General features: G+C 34.6%; 1 protein-coding gene across 1 annotated transcript; it reads left to right on the top strand.

The window, feature by feature from the left end:
• Positions 1 to 17,286: 17,286 nt before the first annotated feature.
• On the top strand, positions 17,287 to 17,871 carry LOC113752267 (cytochrome P450 71A8-like). The gene has a single exon (XM_027296389.1). It carries the CDS (start codon positions 17,287 to 17,289, stop codon positions 17,869 to 17,871), a length of 585 nt encoding a protein of 194 aa, XP_027152190.1.
• Positions 17,872 to 18,636: the final 765 nt, after the last annotated feature.

Below are 18,636 nucleotides of genomic sequence, written 5' to 3'. Positions count from 1 at the left end.
TTGTCTTGGATCCGGATAATTAGGTAATTTGATAATCTATTGTCAATTGGGACGTTAAATCCGTAATTGTTTAATTGTCTCAAAATAGTGATAATTGGCATGATTAGGTTTGTGTCAAGGGAATACGCGGACTAATCTAAAATAACCCTGGTAGTGTGTTATTTGGTTAGAATAGGGCTCCTCTAATATGTAAGGCAATTGAAAAATTAAATCTTATGGGCGTACCTAAGATTATTTCTCAATTAGAGTAGTGATTAACGGGCGTACCTTAATCACCGACACAGTAAGGAGGGGTTGACTGTCATCGCTTGTTTGGCAGTTATAATATATTTATTAGTAAATAATTGGAATTGCCTTTGTTTCGATGATCAATTAGGTGCACCATTGCTGAAGTTATTTCTTGGTTAGATTCTTAATTATCACCCATTTGATTTTAGTAATTTGTTATTTAATTTTTAGTAGATTCTTAGATTTTATTTGAAGTTCTTTGATTGTCACCTTCTGCACAAAAACACCCCATTTGTTACTGTGAATTTGAAAAGACACAGTTACACCTAATCTCTGTGGATTCGACCCTACTTACCACTATCTACAGAAATTAACTTTAGTTGAGCAGGTTTTTATTATTGCACAGGCTGACAACCTGTCAATTTTTGGCGCCGTTGCCGGGGACTGGTGCCAAATTAATTTGTTTCTTTTTGAGTTCATCTTGTTTTTGCTTCTTATTTATTTTTCTCTTTTTTTTATATTATTTATGGCTGCTAACATTCCGTATTTTGATGATAGACTGGACTTTATTCCTGAATGGGGTTATGAAACTCGTGTTTTTCCTAATGATCAATTGGCTGTTGCAAATTGTGGAACTTATTTTGCTCCAGATTATTCAACCGACATATGCCCTGCATTTCAAGATAACCTGAGTGCTTTAATTGATACTTTTGGAGATTTTTCACCTCAATACCAAACGTGGTATGACCCTTATTCAAACGGGTATGATCAAGGATGGTGGGATGATTCCAATTTTAATTATGCGACCAGACCAATGGATTTTCAACAGCAAGAGTCTCAACAACCATCTTCCATGTCAGGGATGTCTCTTCAGGAAATGATTGAATTATTCGCTACTAATACATATCGATTTCATCAGGAGACACAAGTAAACATTAGTAACTTGACGGATCAAATGCATCAATTGATATCCTGGTAGAGGTGGCAAAATGGGCGGGATGGGCGGGATTTGCTTGGGTTTAATATGGAACCGAGTCATATGGGTTTGGGCCTAACCTTACCCATATGTGATATGAGATTAACTTGGGCGGGATCACTTTGGGATGGGTTTAGATTGATCCCGCCCAAACCCAAATCTATTTTCTACATATTTTTTTTCCTTTAATTCATTTTTTATTTTTTAAATAACTTTAATATCTTCTACACTTTTTAAATAACAACAATTACTTCACAAAGACATACATTTTGATAAGAACAAAATGAACTTCAAAACCTTCTATCATAGCACATAAATACATACAACAAGCATTGCTACACTGTGCAGCTAGTCTGTGTGTAGAAGTCATCAGTCCAAAATCAAGCCTCTGTCATCAAGACGCTATCCATCAAGAAGTGATCTTTCCATTCACCAAGGCTTGCAAAAGATAAAAATCCACATAACAGTGGGAGAAACAGAGAAATGGTACTATAGAATAGACATCTTCTCAACCAATATGGAAAACACGGATTGTTGCCATTGACTTTGGTATCCACCAAAGATTTGGATTCCTGGGGCAAAAAGAGTAAAGAGGTTGACAAAGAAAACTTTTGAGAACATGCAATATAAACTTTTGAGATTACAAACTGTCAAATATGTTTATACTCCACTACCAAGTTTAGCCACCAATCTTTGGACATCAACACTCATTTCTGCGTCCTCTTCTACCTCAGAAGCATCATAACCTGCTATTATTTAAAAAGAATCAAAATTAATAGAAAAGAAAATAAACATATTTGACATTTAAAATTTCAAATTAATATTACCTTCGCCACCATAAATCCAGTCCCGAGAACATAGCAATGCTTCAACATTGCTTGGCAAAAGTGCATTTCGAAACTTTCCAAGGATTCGACCTCCATGACTGAATGCAGATTCAGATGCAACCGTTGTAATGGGAATGCTCAAAATGTCTCTTGCTAATAAGGAAAGTTCAGGACATCTCAGCATATTTCCTTTCCAAAAATCAAGAATATTAAATTTCTTATCTCTTGGAAGTAATTTCTCCTCCAAGTAAATACCTAATTGGGACTTGGAAATAGATGCCTCATGTTGGCTATTATAGGAATCAAACTCCAAATCTAACTCATCCCTTATTTCACCATCATTTTCAGCATTAGCAATCCTATCTTGGGATTCTAAACAAGCAAGAGACTGGCCTTGTAAATATACCTCAAACAATGCTTCTAACTTGTCTTTAAGATTTTTAACCTTTTCCTCAGCAGTCAAAGGATCAAGCTTTTCAAAACAAAATTGCAAGTAGCGTAATTTATACCTCGGATCCAAAATGAAAGCCAAAGATAGAATGACACTGTAGCAGTCCCAATACTTTTTAAACTTCTCATTCATAAACTCAGCCATACCATGTATAAAATCATCAGAACTATGAAGATTTTTTCGAATCAACAATTCTATTCTCCACACCTTGAGAAAATACAAATTTGCAGTAGGATAATATGACCCAGAAAACAGTAATGTCATTTCATAAAAAGGTTGTAAAAATTCAGCAACCTTCTTAATCTTCATCCAATCTGATGGGCAGTGTTCGTACAGTCCATCTACTCTCTGCAAACGATGAAATGCTGCTTGATAAGGTAACGCACTATCCAACATCAAATAAGTGGAATTCCACCTTGTTGGCACATCTTGTTGTAATTTCTTGCTAGCATCCAAGGAAACATATTTCACACATTCAGCAAATTTCATGCCTCTCATCTCCGAACCTCTAACAAATTTGACACTCTCTCTAATCTTGACCACAGAAGAATCAATAGCTTTAAGACCATGCTGAACTATCAAATTTAAAATATGTGCACCACAACGCACATGAAGATGGTCACCATTACATATTAAAGAATCTATCACCAAAAAATGATCCTTTAGTGCTTCTATTATCCCACTTTGGTAACTTGCATTATCTAATGTAACACTAAAAATTTTTCGCTCAATACCCCATTCCTTCAAAAACTGAATCAACTGATCACCTAAAAGTGGACCATTATGTGGGGGAGGTATGTGGCGAAAAATCAATACTTTTTTTCTCAAAGTCCAACTCTCATCAATATAGTGCCCTGTCACAGCCATGTAGCCATCTGTAGTTAACGAACTCCATAAATCTGAAGTTAAACAAATCCAACCAGGAATCATCTCTAATTCCTTTTTTAATTTTTCCTTTTCCCTATTGTATAATTTTAATATATCAGACTTGGCTGTATTTCTTGAGAGAGTTTGGACAGTTGGATTCAAAAATTTGTGCAAGTCCCTTATACCTTGATGTTCTACAAAGCTAAAAGGATAGTTATGCCGTGCTATTGCCAAAGATATATGCTCTCGATACACGTCATGGTCAACCATCAAGTATTGTGCTGCTTGTTCTTTGCTATTCGAACATCCTCTAGATATGTGACGGTTCATTCCTGATGTACCTGATATGCCGTCTACCAGTAATACAGCACCACATAACATACATTCGGCTCTTTGTCTTCCATCAGGATCAACCTCCTTTTTTTTGAAAACATCCCAAACTTTAGAATATCTTCCTCGCTTAGAAGAACTTGCATGGCTTGCTTGACTATAGTCATCTTCAGGTTCTAAACTACCTTGTTGATCCATTGGAACCTATTAAATAGCATGAACACAACCCAAAAAATTACAACCACCTAGCACCTCTTTGGTCAAATAATATAATATGTAATTCATTGCCAAAAACGAACGTATTGAGTAAATAAAACCAACCTAGGAGTAGTGGTTGGAGATCAAACTTTAAAATTTAACCAACCCAAGTGCACTTGGAAATTAAACTTAAAAAAGTTGATCAACATTAGGCATTAGGCAGGCAGCAGCATTGGCTTGGATATTCACCTGCCACTGTCCTTTTCCTCTGCTTTTCCCTTGCAGCAGAACAAGGTTGGCTTGTAACCCTTTTCACTGGTTTGAAAGGAGAATGCAGCAAACAAATGTGGCATATAGAAAAATAAACACCATTTATCTTAAAGTATACTACTATAGTACTGCTACTAGCAGACTAGTAGTAGAAGGCTAGAAGCAGTTGTATACTTAAATGAATTTGGATGAGGTGTGAATTTGTGTGAGCCGTCAAGGACCAACGTAAGCCGTGACCTTGTGGGTTTTAGCCACTCGGAGTCGTGTTTGGCGAGCCTGAGCAAAGTCCTACTCAGAATATTCAGTCTTCCAGAAGATTTTCTCACCTGGTTCCTCCGGTTTACTGCCACACATCCTGCTAGTATGCAAGTATCCGTCAATATGTCCCCTTGAAAAGAAAAAGGTTGGAATCGAACTAGTTTTTGAAATATACCATACATCAATTTCACAATCCAAAAAGATGATAGAAACAGCTGTATATAACAGATCAAAGCATATAGGTATATTTGTACCAATGCTTAGTACCGAAATTAAGAGGGTTTTACTTTTATCATCTCAGCTGCTTTGTCAAGTTTCTTCAGATAAACATACTTCTCATCCTCTACAAAAAATTTACAGCAATGCCCACATCATCAAATAGCGAAGCAGACAATTCACAGCAGGTGCTTTTCTATATTTCCTCAATTAAACATATTTCTTATCCTTCACAACACATTTACAGCAATTCCCACTACATCAAATAGGAAAATACCCAAATATAAACAAGAAAACTGAGTAAATTAGGAAGGAAGGTATATGAGGATGAAATAACTACCGGGAGAGCGGAGGTCGGAGTAGCCGTGGAGAGCGGAGGAAGAAAGGGAGGTGGAGGAATCGTTGAGGGAGCTGCGGATGAAGAAAGGAGAGGAGTTTCGAAGTATATTTTTTAGGAAGATATTTGGGCCAGTGGGTACCCAAGTATTTCCCATCCTTTCACATTCACTGCTGGGTATAATTGGGATGTGTCCCAACTTAAACCCAATACTAAATTATAATACCCATCCCGCCCAAAATTCCTTTGGGCTTGGGTAACCCATTGGGACTTGGGACAAATTGCCAACTCTACATCCAGGATAACGTGATTAGCTTCTCATCCAGGATAACGTGATTAGCTTCTCACCTTGAAGAATTTGCCGCACAAACCAATATCAACCTTGAGGAAGATGAGAGTGCAATTGTCCGGCCAAATGACATGGAACTGCAAGAGTTTCAAGAAAACAGATCTAAAGCTGCTGTTGAAAAGGAAACTAAAGTGCAAGAAATGAGACCCCAGTATCAACTCATTCAAGAGAATGAATCCAGTGAACAATCTTCAAATGCGGTGACATCTCATCCATTCATTCATCAATATTCTCCTGACTCTTATTCTTCAATTCCTGTTACTGAGATTGATTTTATTATACTAGAAAATTTTAAATTTCATGACAGAAATAAGTTAAGAGTGGCGATGGCAAAATATCTTGAATCGATAAATGCGTGTGATGGAGGAGTGAGTGGAGATTCAGATCATTGTTGACTTGTTGTCGCCATCTACTAGTCCATGGAAGACCGTAGCTCGTGTGCTCAAGGATTACTCTACTTACGAGGGCTATCAGGATTACATAGAGTATGAAGCACTGAAACGAGCCACAAGATTTTATCCTCCCTGAACAAACATGACAATCTCTAGCCAAAGATATTAAAGAAAGGCGCTCATTGGGAGGCAATCCAATTGTTTCTTTTAATTGTTTGTTTGATTTCGTGTGATAGTTTAAATATGTTTTCCTTGAGATTGACTGATTTCGGGTTTCAATTTTAGTTTTGATGATTTGTAGGTGTCCTTCTGTCATGACGTGCCCGCGTCATGACGTATAAAGAGCTCACGATTAGAATCGTCAGAAGAGGTTCTTGCCCTCATAACGGGCCTGCATCATGACATATGAAGAGCTCATTGTCAGAATCATCAGAAGGGGTTCTTGCCCTCATGACGTGCCCGCGTCAAATCCCATGAAGAGCTCATGGTCAGATTCGTCAGAAGGGGTTCTTATCCTCATAACGTGCCCGCGTCAAGTAACCTGGAGAGCTCTTCACTTTGTGCCTACATGACGTGCCCGCGTCATGTTCGTAGGAAAGCTCACCTTGCTCCCTCTTCCTCGATCTCACTCTCAACCGCCACTACCTTGCTGCCCAAACTACCCGCCGCCGCTCTCCACCTATGCGTCGCAAGCTCCTGTCCGCAACCAAGCCGCAGCGCCGCCGGCCTTTCCCCTTGCCACACCATCACTCCGTGTAGTCGTCAAGGTGGAGATTCACCACGTAGTTGAGAGAGTGACGAACATCACCCGCCAAGTGGCAAGGATGTCTCAGAACTTGGCCGCGTACTTCCACCACATCGGCTTCCCTCCACCGTTCCTGCCTACCCCTTATCTACTCGAGAGGGAAGTTTCGTTGTTCTCTTCACTTTAATTACTTTATTTCCTCTATTGAGGACAATGTAGGATTTAGGTGTGAGGGGAGCAGTTATGGTGCTAGTGTCTTTAGTTTTGAGTTTTTAGATTTTTTTTCTTTCTTTTTAGTTTGTTATTTGTCCATCTTTCGTTCATTTTCTTTTTTTTCTTTTTAGTGATTAGCTCGTATGTGATGCCAAGTTTGATGTTGGATTGTTGCCTCTATTTCTGCTATTGCCAAGATTTAGTAATGGAAGTGTATCAAGTGAATGTGCTTGAGTCTAAGAATATCTCTGTGGTGAATATTGACAACTGTGTGACTTTTATAATTTTTAGTTAACTTTCCTAAGTATAGGGAATGATTGTTGGCATTTTCATGTGAATTGGTCCAGTTATTAATCTTAGTTCTCCATGTTAGAAAATGAGGCTAGCTGATGCAAATTTTCTTTTAATTTTTGTGTTATATTGAGTTTTTGTGTTATTTGGCTGTGAATAAGAGTTGACTGTAATCCGCTAGTCTTTACTACCTAGTAACAGGGGATCTTCACCAAAAGTGTCAATTCTCGCGTCAAAAAGTAGTAATTGCTATGAGTACGTGGTCACGTGGCGATCGAAACTGAGTAACCGGGCTCTTTTATCTAACAAATGTCAGAGTTCGCGTCAAAAGGCTCCAATGGCTAGCGACTAAATCTTTTGTTACTATTGAGAAAAGCAAAAAAAAATCAAAAAAAGAGAAAAGCAAAAAATCGTGATAAAAAAGTGAAGGTTGTGTTAGTGTATAATAAAAGTCAGCTTGCCGATTTATGGATTTAATATGGAGATTTTGGTTAATAGTTGGACCATTCACTGATAAATGTTGAGCGACCACTCCTTTTTCTTAGATTAGTTAACCTGAAATTGGAAGAATTTATGGTTCAGAAGCTAACCGGAGTGATTTTTCTTGGACTTGGCCATTGATTCTTGATTATTATTTTTCTTGGTATCTTGGCAATATGGTAGATAGAGCAATAGTCATTGTCAAATACTGATGTTTGTTTACTGTTCTCATGCTTGAGGACAAGCATGATTTAGGTGTGGAGGGAAGTGATAGGTTGCGATTTATTCAATTATTTTATTGTTAATTTCTCCTATTATCTAACTCGATGTGGATTAATTATTAGATTCTACTCACTTTTCGTAATTTGCATTTATTTCAGAGAGTAGATAAAAAATATCATAACAAGAGTCAATTTGATGATTTTCAAAATAGAGCTCAAAGGGCAGGCATCCAGGGGTATTTTTGGAATATCAAGGCGTGATCTTTTTTTGGTAATTTGCGAAAGACAGCATAAAAGGAGGAAAGGAACGAAGGGCTGGGGGTCGTCCTCTCCGCAAGGGGGGCCGCCGCACAGGAGCCAAGCATTAGAGTAGCTTTGATTTTTCCTTTCTTAGCTTTTTAGTAGTAGTTCTCTCGTTGGTGATGACAAGGAAAAACAATGGACTTCCTTTCGCTTTCTTTGACTTTTTCCTTTTGTCTTTTGTGGTTGCCCCCTGCGCATGCCAAGAGCTTTTCACCAATTAAACGAATTGAGTTTTTCCTAGTTTCGAAGTACAATGGCCGCAGTTATTCCTTCAATTTTCTGTGGATTTTCTTCATCAATATGAACTAATCTCCTCACTCTAGTCAAGAAACAACGGATGCTTTGATTCGCCTAAAAACTGTGAGATCAATTTAATTTTATCTTTTCTTTTTATTTATTGGTATCCGCATATTCTTTGATTATAGTGCTTATGATTGTTTAATTAATTGATTGTCTTGGATCCGGATAATTAGTTAATTTGATAATCTATTGTCAATTGGGACGTTAAATCCGTAATTGTTTAATTGTCTCAAAATAGTGATAATTGGCATGATTAGGTTTGTGTCAAGGGAATACGCGGACTAATCTAAAATAACCCTGGTAGTGTGTTATTTGGTTAGAATAGGGCTCCTCTAATATGTAAGGCAATTGGAAAATTAAATCTTACGGGCGTACCTAAGATTATTTCTCAATTAGAGTAGTGATTAACGGGCGTACCTTAATCACCGACACAGTAAGGAGGGGTTGACTGTCATCGCTTCTTTGGCAGTTATAACATATTTTTTAGTAAATAATTGGAATTGCCTTTGTTTCGATGATCAATTAGATGCACCATTGCTGAAGTTATTTCTTTGTTAGATTCTTAATTATCACCCATTTGATTTTAGTAATTTGTTATTTAATTTTTAGTAGCTTCTTAGATTTTATTTGAAATTCTTTGATTATCACCTTCTGCACAAAAACACCACATTTGTTACTGTGAATTTGAAAAGAAACAGTTACACCTAATCTCTGTGGATTCGACCCTACTTACCACTATCTACAGAAATTAACTTTAGTTGAGCAGGTTTTTATTATTGCACAGGCTGACAACCTGTCAATATGAACACACCCAAATTAGGACACTATGTAAGCACACAAAAGGAGAGTAAAAGCCCACTGTAAAATTTAGATACCCAATCCCCATTCCGTAATTAAGAATTTTACATTTTTGCCAAAAAATAATGATAGTCCCTACTATTATCCTATGGGCTAAAACCCTTTGCTACTGGCTCGGGAAATTTTAATAAGGCATACGAGTGCTGGAATTTTAACTGAAGGATAGGTGGAATGATCAATCAGATTCACCAGTCAACTATTCTCTTCAATTCTAATGAGTTCCAATATCACTACAAGAAATTTGGTCATCAGTGACAACTGATTATTATCACAGAAAATGTAAAAGTCGTCACTAACGTGTTTTACTGACAACATTTTAGTTGTCACAAAGTCGTCAGTGAATCTCTGTCGGTAAAGGTACACAGTCACAACATTAAATGTCGTCAGTAAATGTTATTCATTAGTGACAATATTTTTTGTCAATAATAAATACATATATAATGACGACATTTCACCATATCAATGATGCTCGTAGTAGTGTCGTCAGTAAAATCCTTTTCATAGTTGCCGTTGGTATTGATTGGTTACTCACAACTCTTTAGAGTCGTCACTAAAAATGGCTCTTTACTGACAACATTTATCATCACTATATACCTTTTTGTTATACACCCTATTTAGTGACAACTTTTTGTTGTTAGTGGAGAAATCTGATTAGTAACAATATATTGTCACTATAAAACCTGATACAAACGATTGTCCTAAAAGCAACCAATCCAACAATACATCAAATTAGAACCATATAAGGCCTGCTAATTAATATCTAAAAACATCCATTATACTAAAAAGGAATCCAACAATTCATCAAATCAAAAGAACCATAAAAGGCCTGCTAATTAATAGCTAAAAGCATCCATTATGCTACAAAGGACCAAAATATAATGTTTAAGTTCAATGTCATCCTACAAATACTACAATAGAAGTGGTACTGTGTAACCCAAATTGTTCATGCAAAGTCAATCAAGTTTACAAAAAGCATCCGAGCCTGAAAAGTCATAAAAACTTCCAAAACACTTCACGAGCCAAAAAAGCAGCTTTATCTTCATCCTTCTTGAGTCCACTTAGTAGCTATGAATTTTGCACAAAATCTGACATAGTAGCATTTGTCTGCATAAAGTAGTATAACAATAGTAAGTAACAAGCATTTTGAAAAGGAAAAAAATCTTTGATTTACTTATCACAAACTCAAATAATGAGTAGGAAATTAGTAAGGAAAAGAATAAAGAAGGTGATTAATTGTCATAACAAGAACAATATCCCAAATGAACTCAAAAGTTAGCTATTGAAGTATTAGTAATGTCAATAACTTATTTATATTCTATATGTTCTACTGAAGACAAAGGATTGTTACTTATAAAAATTAGCCATGGATAACATAAAACAATGATTCGCTGCAAATTGTTGTGCTACAATAACTTGATTAAGTTCATTCTTCAACCCGTAAAAGGTTATTTTAAATTAGCTTACTACCCAAAATTAAACCATCTATATAAATGCCCTCATTAAGTCAATTGGGCAGAAAATTATGTCCATGATTCATATTGCACTTGATTTGTACTATTACAAATCTACCTTATTAAAAGTATGATCAGAAAAAGGTTTTGCCATGAATTTCGAGCATATGTGCTCTCATTACCTTGCTGCCTAGCTTCCAGTTGTGTTTAGAGATTTAAGCAGGCTCTGCATTTCATTCTGCTGTTTCTGCATCTAAGTTTGTTGGCTCACAAGTGTTTCCATCAGTTGCTGCTGAGATTGGATAGTCATTTCCAATTAAGTGCGCATGTGATCACAAAAACAAAGGAAAAAGGAAAAAAAGAGAGTTCGTGTTAACTCACCTTAAAGTAAAAAATGCAGCTATATGACAATCTCCTAGTGAGACATTGAGCCTATGTCCGTAGCTTCAATCACTGCAAAAGCTAATAATCACAGTACAAACAATTTAAGTTTTGGGAGTTTAATTCACATCAAATTGTACATATGCAGGTTGATCTAGCAATACCTACAACTATCAATCTGAATAGAGCATTATTGCTCAAAAATTAAAGGATAGTCAAGCATAGTCATTACAATCATCTTTAGTCAAGCGTAATCTATATTTGAGCTAACCAGTCGTAAATGATTTTTATTAACTAGGGATGACTATGCTCTAGAGATTATTTCAACTAATCAAAATAATCTATGCTCCAGAGATGTCTTTTTAACAAGCAAAAAATAGAACATTTAGAGGATTAAATGAGACAAAATAGACCAAACAAGTTGCTAGATGGATTGCACAACTTTTTTAGAAATTAAGAGTAAATAGATGGATTGCAAAACTTATTTGTGCTTAGTTTAATCTGTCAAAACCAAATCAAGGCATGTCCTGGTACCAATACCTTTTGCTCTTCATGGTATTTTGTAGGCCTTGTCCATAAGTCGCTCGTTGACTGAAGCTAAATTTACAGCAGAAAATGGACAAGTTAATTGCAAAGAATTACTCAACTCAGTGATCCAATCTGTACAAGAAGCCGGTGGATTAATTGATTATGCAAAGGTCAGGCATCATACGTAATTACATGAAAGTCTATACTACAATGCAACTTTTCTACAAAAATTCTGTTCAAAGCTGTATTTACATTAAATAAATAGATAGCCGTTCTAGTTGCCACTTAGCATATATCACTTTACTCTGGTATAGAGTTGTAACAAATTAACTTTGCTTTCCTAAGACTAAAAAGTACCTAATAGTTAAGTGAAAAGCTATTGAGCTGATAAGCTCTCAATTAATTAATGAAAAATAAGATAAGGATGAATTTTTCACCGCTCAGAATATGCAAAGGTGAACTCCATGATCCACCTATAAGACACAACTATGTATGTATCTATCTATAAAGTCATCTCATCTTAAACTTCATGCCTCATTCTTAAGTGATTCAATCTGAGTTGGTTAATTATCCACAGTGAAATTACAGCAGCACTATATATCAATCTCAAATAACAAGCCAAACTCCTAGTAGGTAAATACTAAATTGAACTAACTTGTGAAAGCTTTTAACTGGCTTTCCATTTTAGGTTAATGTGCTCAAGCTTTTCTTGTATCAAGGCATACAAGTTAAGACCCAACTAAAATGTGACTAATTCCATATCAGCTCCACTATTTTCCTATTGTCAAGACTATTTCAAGTGATTCTTTTAAGTTCATAAGACCCCAGATGAATCAGCAGATTATCATGATCACTTAATATTGTTTGGATAGCCATAGGTCTATAGCAATTGCCTTTCCTTGTATCATTTCCAACATCTTTTAAGTGAAGTGACATAATGCAGTAATAGGAACACAAAGGACTCGTATGGTAGACATAATGCAGATTGACCTAACTATTAAGTGAAGTGACAAATTTGACTATATATTTAGATGTTTAGAACAACAGGCGGAACACAAAGAACTGGTATGGTAATGGTTGAAGTTAGTATCATAAAGCCCACCATCAAATCCATCTTACAAAAATCTATTTTTTCCTTTTTTTCTTAATGAGATCGCTTTTTGGGAAATAGGAAAAAATTACCACTCCAAATCAAACAAACAAGAAACAGGGCCATACACGCTTTGGCAATGTGAAGGAGAAAGCACACTCCAACTAAATAAATAGTTTATTGGTGAAATTCCCATTACAGTTAACCAAATTTCAACAAAACAAAAGATATCTTTGACAGTACAAAAATTTTCACCAAACCTTGTACCTAGATCTTGAGCTACTTATCCACTTAATTAAATCCCGAATCACTATTTTTCATTTCCCTCTTAACCCAACACCATTCTACCAACTAGTTTTCTCGCATGCAACCACTCACTAGCAAAAAATTCACAAAATCACTCCTAATTCTCTTCCATTTTACTAACACAAAAAATGAAACACTAAATTTGCCCTCCTAGGCCCATCACAAATCGGTATGTACCCACAATCGAATCTCTCTAAAGCCCCTTGTCTTGTATAAGAAAAAGTTGGGAAAAAATTTTAGGGTAGAAATCCACAACAAAACAAATTCCACAATCATGAGATGACTCCATCCATAAATCAAAAGAAACCCAAAAAAATTGGAGAGAAATTTTTAGCAAAAAATTAATTAGGGCAAAAAATTTGGGAAAAATTTCAGGAGAAAAAAGAGAAAGGGCGGACCTTCTATTGTAGAGCGTTGGTGGTAGAGGAAGTCTTCGATTCAGCACTGCAGAGCCATAATCAATCAACAGATATAAGGAGGAGAAGTTCTTCTATTTTGTTTGGCAAAGATGAAGAGATGAAGAGGGAGAAACTCATTTTGGTTCTAAGTGTTGGGCGTATAGTGTATAGTGAAAGAGTACTAGGAGCCGGTCTCGATTTCTAAGTGTTTTATGTACACCCGCGCCTCTTCTTTGTTTACTCACTTTTAATGAAATTTCAATTCCTTAGCTTCCCCCCTTTCTTGTTTAGTTGCAAAATTTCAAATAAAGTTTTTTAGTTTTACTTTTTAGTTGAAGTATAATTTTAGTAATATATAATATTATTAATTTCTATTTGTTTATGCTTTTTTGAAACTATTCATAAAGGATGAGAAATTTGCTGCATTAATACTAGTGGTAAATGTACATTTTTCTACTTCAAATAGTTCGCTTTTTCATGATATCAAATAGCTCATCCAGTGTTAATATTCACGTCACTGTCTAGAAATTGTGAAATTACTACAACTTATTTATGTTTCTTTCATTATTTTAGCCTAATAGTACAGTAGTATTTTCAATTATTTTACATTGAGAAGCACGAATTTTGATGGCTATTCTTGCTTTAAATTATTGTACGATAACCTGAAACTTGTCATAAAACATGACTTTTTGCAGTGAATTAGACTTTTGTCAAAAATTACCTTGTCATAAAAAGTACCTTTTGCAATACCGTAGTTCTTAAAGTCAACTCTTTCTTATTAAAAATTTTTTTAAAAAAAGATCAATTAGATAGGAAAAATATTTTTTCATAAATAATTCATTTACTATTAGTCAAACATAAAACTTCACATTTAATTTATTACCTTTGACTAAAAAATAAATAATTAAAGCAATAAATTGATTTAATTAATTAACTAAAGAGTTTAGGATTTATTTGCTTTAATAACTAGTTCAATTTACAAACTCTTACAGCTTAACATTTTTCAGGTATTGGGAAATTAACTACAAAATTTCTTTAGTCTTTTTTCCTTTAACAAGTCATTCTTTGACAAATTAATATGACCAATTTGACTAAACTAGTCAAATTGCGAATTCATATGAAAATCAAGAGGCTCGAAATTGTATGATAGTCAAACGGTTTCATTAGAAACAAATCAATATTAATATTAATATATTGCCAAAGTTGTAAAAATTCTAAGATAGTTTAGTAACAACATATAATTATCACTAAAGCTATCCATTATTATAGTGACAACAGAGAGTTGCCAGTAACGAAAGTACACAAGCTTCAGTGACGACATTGCAAAGTTGTCAAAAAAAAAATAGAGCTAGTAATAGTGATGATATTCATCAAGTCGTCACTAAAAGTATTCACCAATAACTCCGGCTCTCTTGGATCTTGTTAGAGGGAATATGTTTGTGATGACAAATACAAGTCGTCACTAATTAGTTAGCTCTATGAGACATTTGTGACGACTTTCAAAGTTGTTGGTAGAGGACCTCATTTTGTGACAACTTTTCTGTTGTCACTAAGAAATGTTGTCACTGATGACCAAATTTCTTGTAGTGTATATTCTGATAATAAATTTACTTCATTCCAAATAAAATCTTGAAGCATAATATATTTTCTTCTTAAGTAATTTGCGTATAAAGGATTATGGTGGTATTCCATGTTCTGTTATATATCGTTACATATTTCTAAATTAATTGATATAGTTGACTTAAATGTGTTTTAATTCCTCTTGAAATCGTACATGCTGTTTAATCTCTCTTTATTCCTAATCCAAATCCAACTATATATTCAATTTAAGTTGTATGATTATCAATTTAGAATAGATTAAAATTGGTTCTCTTTCATAATCTTTACTTGTTTTGCTTTTGCCTAAAAGAACTGGTCTAGAAAAAAAAAGAAAAAAAAAGAAAAGGTCAACGCGTACATGTTTGCTCACTGGGAAAAAATTTTCTTCAAATGCTTAAGGAAAAATAGCTAATTTCATTCCTAAACTTTTTTCATGATATCAATTTAGGCCTTAACTTTTATTTCTGACCAATTTGATACTTGAATTTATGTTGCAATTCCAATTAAGGACCTTCGCGATGGCATGATTACCTAAATCTAATTTGGCTCCTAATTGATTAACTAGATAGAGGTTACTCATGGGATTGTAATAGAGCAACTAAATTGTGTAAAAAAACTACTAGATAAAACTTTTAAATCGTGTAAAAATTCTCCGAATAAAACTTTCGTAATGTTTAATCTTATGATTTTTTTTACATGATTTTCTTGATTTATTAAAACCACGTGAGTGACATTCTCAAAATACCCCATTTAGTTCATCAATTAGGAGTTCGATCAATTTTATGTGGTCGTGCCAACATAGAGGTCCTTAATTAAAATCACAAACTAAGTTCATGTATCAAATTGGATAGGAATAAAAGTTAGGGTCTGAATCGGCACTATCAAAAAATTTTAGGAACTAAATTGGTCATTTTTCCTCAAAAGAAGAAAAGAGGGAAAAACCATTTCTCATGTTGTAGTGATTTTATTTTATGCTACTAAACTTTCAATTTACTATGATAGTGAATGGATATTTTCAAAGTTAAATTTGAAATTAATTATTCTAATGTCACATATTGCAAGTAACAAGCCAAAAAGGCAGCAAATTTATTAGGGATAAATTTAGAAACAATCCTTCAATTTTTTAAAATAAAAGTAGCCGTCGTTTAAGTTACTTGAGATAATTAGACTTGTTTCCCTTGAGGAATTTGAATGACTATCCTACCCTTGAATGTATACAAGTTTTATTTCATTTTTTCATGAAAAACAGAAAAAGATAAACTAAATATACTCACACTATTGCCCTATCTGTAGGCAATTGGCAATAGTTGTGGTGGTGATAGAGGATGTTGGCACTAACTATAGTAGAGAATCATGCGAGGATTAATTGGATGTAGGTGATGATGGTTTATAAGGGGCATTTCAGGATAGGAGAATTTTACACTAAACCACATACGAATTAATTGATAAAATCAAACTAAAAAATGATCTTATCTTCTTGATTTTAGAATTCTTATATTTGTGCATGTCGATTGTCATTTAGAAATATCATAATTTTCAGTTGCCTTTTATAGGTTGACTCTTTATAATATTTAACAGGTATTTTTGGCTCACATCAAACAAACTCAATTTTGTATTGGTCACAAAAACATATGAAAATAAGGGTGTAACTATAACTACTGAAATTGGAGGAGAACTATATATCAGCAATTATCGAAAACCTCAGGACACGTTTCCAAAGATATCCCTTTCTGTAAGAATATCATATAGGAACATTATTGGAGACATAATAGAAATTGAATAATATTGACTAATAGCCCATTGATGAATACTTAATCTTAAGTAGGAGTCCTTGTTCTCATATGTTACTATGTCCGAAGAGGTTTCCGTGACGATTTGTCCTTATTTTTCGATTCCTCCTTTGTCTCATTTCTGCAAATCTATCCATACAGATACCAAGCCCTGCAGCCTCTTTAGACTGCCAACTGAAACAAACTTGTCCCATACTTCTTTTCCTGTTTTGGTCCAAAATCATAGTCTTATTGTATACTGAGCAAAATACAAGGGAGATTAAAAGCAATGGCAAGCTCATCAGGCTTGGTATCGGAGCTAAAGATTGATATATTTATGTTTTATCCAATCTTCTTTTCGCTTTTTCCTTTAATCTTACTGTGGTTTCTCTTCAAATTATTTTCAACTTCGAGGAAAAATGAGCCACCATCGCCACCAGGACTTCCAATTATTGGAAATCTTCATCAGCTAAGCTCACTGCTTCACCATTCCCTCTACTCCTTAGCCCAAAAATATGGTCCATTCATGTTTCTTAAATTTGGTAGTGTTCCAACGGTTGTCGTTTCATCAGCTGATGGAGCTAGCCTAATCATGATGATTTGATTTTCTCCAATAGGCCATTTTCGAGCACTATTAGTAAACTTCTCTATAACATGAAGGGTATATCGGTCGCACCCTATGGCGAGTATTGGAGACAGTTAAAGAGCATTTGTGTTCTTCAGCTCCTGAGCAACCAAAAAGTTCATTCATTTCGCAATATAAGGGAACAGGAAATGTCGATTATGATGCAGAAGATTAAAGACGCTTCTTTGGATTCAACACCTGTGAATTTGAGCAAAATTTTTTTTTCACTGACTAATGATATTGTATGCAGATCAGCTTTTGGGAGGAAATATGGTGAAGGTGAAATTGGAAAGAAATTCAAGCAGCTGTTGGATGAATTCTTGAAGTTACTGAATGAAGGAAGTTTATTTGAATTTGTGCCCTGTCTCAAGTGGATTAATCGAGTTAATGGTTACGATGCCAGAGTGGATCGTGTTGCTAGAGAAATTGATGAGTTCTTGGAGGGCGTGGTCCAAGAAAGGTTGGATGGTGCAGTGGAAAAACATTCCTGCAGATCAAGTGGTGAGACAGCTGATGGCGTAAGCAGAGGAGATTTTCTTGATATGTTTGATGAAGAGAATCTAAATAATGAGATATTAATTCAACTCATTCTCATATTTCCAAATTTCTTTTAACCTTACATGTGTAAAAGGTCATCTCAGTGATTACAACAAATTTAATGTTGTCATGACTTGTACCCAATGTTTTAACGATACTCCAAATATTCTCATATTCCCAAACTCTCTCTAGCTTTGTGGTTGAAATTCAAACGCAACCTTTGACCACAACTCATTTTTATGTAGTATAAGAATATATATTAAGATGGTAACAACAAGGATTTCACCTAATTTTCTAAAAGGTTTTCTCAGGAACTCATATATCACTAAAGGATATTAAGATCAGTCTAGAACTTCATGTACAACTTATTCAACAGGCAGGAAAAGTAAAGTTAGTAGGAAAAGAATCCTAAAACACATACCGTAAGTTCCATTCCATCATGTAGGGTAGCATTCTATAGTAGAGGAGTATAGCTCCTTTGTGCCTAGTTTCATAAGTTTCAGCTATAGATTATATGCTTTTGCGGTTGCTAAAATTTATAGGCTTTTATAACAAACCGCTTTGCATTTAATCTATTGTAGAATTTTTTTTTGTAGCGGATACCAATATTTACAAGTATATATATATATATATATATATATATATATATATATATATAGAAGATGAAGAAAATCTAACGGAAGAAGGTGGAGAAGTAATCATTAGAACAGATCTGCGTAACAGTCGAAAACTGTTACTCAAAAATAACAAGATATTAATTCAATCACTAAACGGCAAAAAAAGCATTACTCTTATATTTAATGATGAAAACAACATTTAAGTAATTACAACTAAATAAGAGT

This window comes from Coffea eugenioides, chromosome 11 (genome assembly GCF_003713205.1).
Source record: "Coffea eugenioides isolate CCC68of chromosome 11, Ceug_1.0, whole genome shotgun sequence".
NCBI lineage: Eukaryota > Viridiplantae > Streptophyta > Magnoliopsida > Gentianales > Rubiaceae > Coffea > Coffea eugenioides.
This window is presented reverse-complemented; position numbering and strand designations above follow the sequence as displayed.